Genomic DNA, 5,880 nt, shown 5'->3' on the forward strand with positions numbered 1-5,880 from the left:
ATACTTTTTAGTTTACTATGCAGAGACTCCTATTCTTCCAACCCAGAAAAAGAATTGGACCAGAGGATACTTGCTTATACTTATCTAGCAACCCTGAATAAGAGTATCTAGTTTTATATACTTTGAATCAACATTATTAGATCTTTTTCTTTCTTCTTTTGCTCTTTCCTTTGGAAAGAGAGTGAGAGAGAAACTGAAACATTTTGATGCTTCTCTGATACAGACAGATTCAAAGACTTTCTGACTAATTTGTGTGTTTTTATAGTGAGTCTGACGACGGCCAGTCGGGAGGAAAATATCACAAGACTTGCAACAGTAAAAAAGCAACTGATTGAGGAACAAAAAATGATGGAGAGAAAGTTTGAGGAGATGAACCGAGACAGACACCTGAGCGAAGTAAAATCGAGGCTTACCCAAGAGAGGCTTACTCAAGACAGAGGGAAGCTGAACAATAAGACAGAGGAGCTTAACAAAGAGAGAGACGAGCTGAGCAAAGAGAAAGAGGAGGTGAACAAACAAAAAGAGGAACTGAGCCAAGACAGAAACAAGCTGAAGTATGAGACAGAGAAGCTGAAAAAAGAGAGAGATGAGATGAGCAAAAAGAAAGAGGAACTGAGCAAAGAGAAAGAGGAGCTTAGCAAAAAGAAAGAAGAGCTGAGCAAAGAGAAAGATAAGCTGAGCAAAGATAAAAGGGAGCTGAGTAAAGAGAAAGAGGAGCTGAGTAAAAATACAAAAGAGACAAGCAAAGGGAATGAGGATCTCAGAAAAGAGAAAGAGAAACTGAGTAATGAGAAAAAGGAGCTGATGAAAGAGAAAGATAAGCTGAATAAAAACAAAGCAAAGCTGAGCAAAGAGAAAGAAGAACTTAGCAAAGACAAAAAAGAGCTGAGCAAAGACAAAGACAAACTAAACAAAGAAAAAGACAATTTAAGCGACGACAAAAAGAAGGTGAGCAAAGATAAAACGGAAATTAACAAAGAGGAAGATGACCTAAACAATTTAAAAATAGAGCTGACCAAAAAGGAAAATGAGCTGAACAAAAAGACAGAGGAGTGGAAGGAAGAGATGGATGAGCTGAATAAAAAGAAAGAACAGCTAAGCAAAAACACAAAGGAACTGAACAAAGAAAAAGAGAAGCTGAACAAAAGGAAAGATGAGTTGAAAAAATTGAAAGCAGAACTGAGCCAAGAAAAAAAGGGGCTGTCAAAGGAAATTAACAAAGAGAATGAGGAGCTGAACAAAATCAAAGATGATCTGAGCAAAAAGAGAGCAGAGCTGAGCAAAACAAGCGATGAGCTGAGCAAAGAGAAAGCAGAGCTGAACAAAGAGAAAGACGAGTTCAGCAAACAGAAAAGGGAGTTGAGCAAAGAGAAAGACAAACTGAACAAAGAGAAAGATGAACTGAACAAATACAAAGACAAACTGAGCAAAGAAAAAAAGGAGCTGAGCAAAGAAAATGATGAACTGAACACATACAAAGACAAGCTGAGCAAAGAAAAAAAGGAGCTGAACAAAAAGAACATAGAACTGAGCAATAAGAGAAAGGAGCTGGACAAAGAGAAAGATGAACTGAACAAAAGAAAAGGCAACCAGAACAAAATGAAAGCAGAGCTGAGCAGGAAGACAGAGAAGTTGAACAAAGAGAAAGAGGATCTGAATAAAAAGAAATTGGAGCTGAACAAAGAGAAAGAAGAGCTGAAAAAAGTGGATCTGAGCAAAGAGAAAACGAAGCTGAACACAGAGAAACAGGAGCTGAACAAAAAGAAAGTAGATTTGAGCAAAGAGACAGCGGGGCTGCACAAAGAGAAACAGGAGTTTAGTAAAAAGAAAGCGGATCTGAACAAAGCGAAAACAGATCTAAACAAAAAGAAAGAGGAGCTAAACAAAGAGACAGCGAATCTGAGCAAAAAGACAGAGCAGCTGAACAAAGAGAAAGCGGATCTGAACAAAGTGAAAGCAGATCAGAACAAAATGAAAGCGGAGCTGAACAAAATGAAAGTGGATCTGAGCAAAGAGAAAGCGGAGCTGAATGAAGAGAAACAGAAGCTGAGCGTATTAAGAAAGGAGTCAGAGAATCGATGCAAAGATAGAAATGCTCTTAAGACCTTCTACGACTACGTCATGAAATTTAAAACATTTCCAGTTTCAGAGTTCTGTCCTCCAGATAGTAATTATATTTCTAGATTACCTTTGAAACTCTTGATTACTCATTTTATTTTTGAAATATTCTGTTATAAACAGTTTTTCAAGACATAGCTGACCATTATTATCACAGGTAGAGTGCTGAAGGTCACTTTTCTGACCACAAAGTGAGCCAGTAAAATGAAGTCATTAGCAACAGGTTTACAGCCAAGTTTTAATTTCAGAGAATATTGTTTTTGTTTTTTAGTGAACCCTGTGGTATGCCACTTCTGACTAGAATATCGTAATTTAATCACCTTCCAATATTGATCTGCACTCTACCTTTAAAAGTTTTGCTTGAGTAATTTTGATGATTGAAATGTTAAATAAGTCCACATAGATTTCTTCTAGAAATTAATTTTTTTCTTTTTGAGATTTTACCAAAGTTTCACTTTATTCTGCTCTTTCCCCTTGTCTAGTGAGACCAAAGTGTCTGGTTTGCAGAGCAAAGGAACCTTTATACAAGGGACACTGCTACTTCATTCAGGATGATTTAAAAAGTTCGATGACCTGGGATCTAAGTCGAAAGTTGTGCCATGTATTTGGTTCAGATTTGGTTGTAATTGATGATCTGCAGGAGCAGGTAAAACAAAACGCCACCACGACTCTTGAAGTTTAAAACTAGTCTGGAAGTTTCTGGAAGACTGATAGCTTGATAATACTGTATCACACGTACTAGATGAATCAGCATCTCCTAATTACAATTTTTTAAGTCACAATAGAAAACACAAAAGAGGAGGAGGTGTGACTTTGTAGATTTGTGTTTCTATAATGTAAAGCACTTTGAAGTGCTTAGTTGTTGAAATGTGTTGTACAAATAAACTTGATTGATTGATAGCCTGATGTAACAAAGATTTATGACAGTCTAAAATAAAATCTGTTCACAGGAATTTATCACCCTTCAAATCAAATACTACGAAACTTGGAAAAGATTCTGGATTGGGTTATATCATACACCAGGCGGATGGGTCTGGGTTGATGGACGTAAGAACACCCTTGAGTAAGAACTATTATCTAAAAATATTATTTAAAGCTGCAGTATGTAACTGTTGTTGGAAATATTTTTTCATATTTGTTGAAACTGTTGTCATGTCCTAACATGGTATCAGACAGATGTGAAAAATTGGGCTCCTCTGCCTTCTCCCAATGCTCTGAGTGCTAACTGGAAACAACCAATCCGAGCCCAGGGGCGGGTCTTAGCGCTGTCAGTCACAATCTAGTGTGGCGACGCTGGTCACCCTCTTCTTCTTAGGGGGTGGTGCATTTCTTCAGAGTGCAATATGTCAGGGAGGAGGTGGAAGGGCGTCGATCACAACTGTCACACCATGGTGACAGTTTTAGCAAAGATGTAAAAAAAAAATTTGTTTATAAAGGTTACATAGGTAGAAATGTAAATATATTTAAATAGATTTTCCACAAGCTTGTAGAAGAGTAAAATATACTGAGTGACAATGACTCCAGGATCTCCCAGGACTTCTTCTAAAACCAAACCGTGGTGGACTGAGACATGTTATGTACCGCTACTCTCACCCTAGCTCATTATTTTTTGTCTTCCTTTTTGTTGGACTGGGAGTAGGGCTGCAGCAATAGATACATATGATTGTACAAACAAAAACGAAAGGGGGAAAAACAAAATGGGCAGCTAAAGGAATGCACAACGTGGTGAGGCTTACCTTAAGAGTCCATTCACACCCGCTGACATCCCGTAGAGAAGGGCCAGCCTACACCATCCTTCGTCCATCAGACGCTCAGCTCAATAATTTTTTTTCTTTAACATGTAGTTGTTTCTCTTCTTTTCCTAAAACACACTAAATATAATTCCGGCTTTTGCCAAAAGTCAAAACAACAAAAAACAAACTTCAGCCTGGCCAAAACATCCGACGCTCTCCTCTGGGCTGATCCATCCTGGGGTGAAGGTTCTCTTCTTTCTTCTAGCACAGGGGTGTCCAAAGTCGGTCCTCGAGGGCTGGCAACCTGCAAGTTTTAGTTCTCTCCCTGGTTTAACGCACCTGGATCAAATGATGGCTCGTTAGAAGCCTAAGAAGAACATTGACTTGCTGAGAAGATTGTTACTACCACCAGGGAGAGATCTAAAACGTGCAGGATGCCGGCCCACGAGGACCAACTTTGGGCTCCCTTGTTCTAGAACCTTCCCGCACCGTAGTGTTAGTTATTTTTCTTAACAAAAGTCCACTGCTGCAGCAGCTCCAAACACCAACATTTTTGCTTTTAAAACCAGCGCAGTTTTAAAAGCATCCAGGACTAGTTAAACATGTTAGCTTAAATATGTTGCAATTTTCCTATTACCTAAAGAAATTGCTGTTTGTGATAAGCCATAATTACTTTAAAAATCTACATCTTTTGTTATATTTTTCACCCATGGAGGTCGCCATTTTTTCACCGCTGGGTTGACTACGCATTTTGGTCCATTCTGTACTGGAGTCTACAGAGTAAACAGAGGAAGGCTAACTTTACCCCAGTAGTTGTTTATCATAGTGCGTTTGACTGGTGTCATTTTAGATAATGCCACACTGTGTCACTATCGGCTGTGATAAAAAAAATATAAAAACAAATAAAAAATGAGACCGGATCTGGATAATTTCCCACATAAACAAGGGAGAGTGCTGCGCAAGAGGCGGAGAGGAACACAACGGAGGACCTAATCTGGACCCTGGACATTTCTCCACAACTCTCATTTGTACCAGTAGAACCAACAAAGGCTCTAATAGGTGATCGTTACCTTAACAAGCTGGATGCTCTTTGAGATGCTAACAGGAGATATACTGCCTGCGCCACTGACATCACCAATCCGATGGGATCCATGGAGGTTCGGGTCGGTGGTAACAATCTGGTGTGGCTGTTACCACCACACTGGACTCTACACAACACAGCTGGTGCTGAACCGGATACAGCGCTACAGACAAGCAGCGTTAATGGCGCTGGAACACCGGTACTGTGAAACCACTACCAACACCAAACAAAGTTGAGACCCTGAACTTCTGTTGCCTAACCGGACACAGAGCTCCAGAAGTTCTTCCTTATATCACACAGTCCGACCAGAGGTACATGTCATTCATTGTTTCATTATGAAGCTGAATGCATCAACAGCAGCCTCTACGGCCAACTCTGTCCTCTTCCTCTGTTTGCTCCTTCTCATCTTCATCACCTCTTGTTATTTCTACGGTCCAATTGATTTCAGTGCACTCCGGTTCAAATTAAAAAGGCTTAATAACAGCACTCATCACTGTTTTGGCTGGAGGAACCAGGCAGTTGGACCATTACACGTCATTTACCCAGAATGCATTGCAGCGTGAACAACATGGCGACATTCCTGTGAAAATATTTTATTAAAATTTATAAAAACTAAATAACCTACAGTATTTTTACTGTACTGCTTTTACTTCTAAGATAAATATTTCCCAAATAAGATCTACTTTTATGACTAATCGTGGTTCCCTTTAAAGCTTGGGCTGGCTATGACCCGCCACCCCCAGTTAACCTTCAAATGTGCCATTAATAAAAATAAAAACAAATAATCAGGAGACGGAAGGAAATGTGAGCATGTTACAGATTGGGTTCATTGTTCTGTTTGGACGTCCAATGATGTCAAAGCTTACTGGGCTTCTTCTTTTCAGCACGAGCTTCAGACGTCTGATCAGGCCCAAGAACATCCAGTTTTGGAAAAACAAAAAACGTTCT

At 39.4% G+C, this 5,880-nt stretch overlaps 1 protein-coding gene across 1 annotated transcript in view; it reads left to right on the forward strand.

Moving 5' to 3' along the window:
• The first annotated feature begins 727 nt into the window (after positions 1-727).
• Positions 728-5,880, forward strand: part of LOC103154647 (uncharacterized protein MCAP_0864-like) — a 23,356-nt gene continuing 18,203 nt past the window's right edge. The window contains exons 1-2 of the mRNA XM_016662900.1: positions 728-2,167; positions 2,601-2,764. Of these exons, the coding sequence (XP_016518386.1) occupies positions 805-2,167; positions 2,601-2,764 (1,527 nt within the window). The 5' untranslated portion in view covers positions 728-804. The remainder of the gene's footprint in view (positions 2,168-2,600; positions 2,765-5,880) is intronic.

This window comes from Poecilia formosa, unplaced genomic scaffold (assembly GCF_000485575.1).
Source record: "Poecilia formosa unplaced genomic scaffold, Poecilia_formosa-5.1.2 Scaffold394, whole genome shotgun sequence".
NCBI classification, from domain to species: domain Eukaryota; kingdom Metazoa; phylum Chordata; class Actinopteri; order Cyprinodontiformes; family Poeciliidae; genus Poecilia; species Poecilia formosa.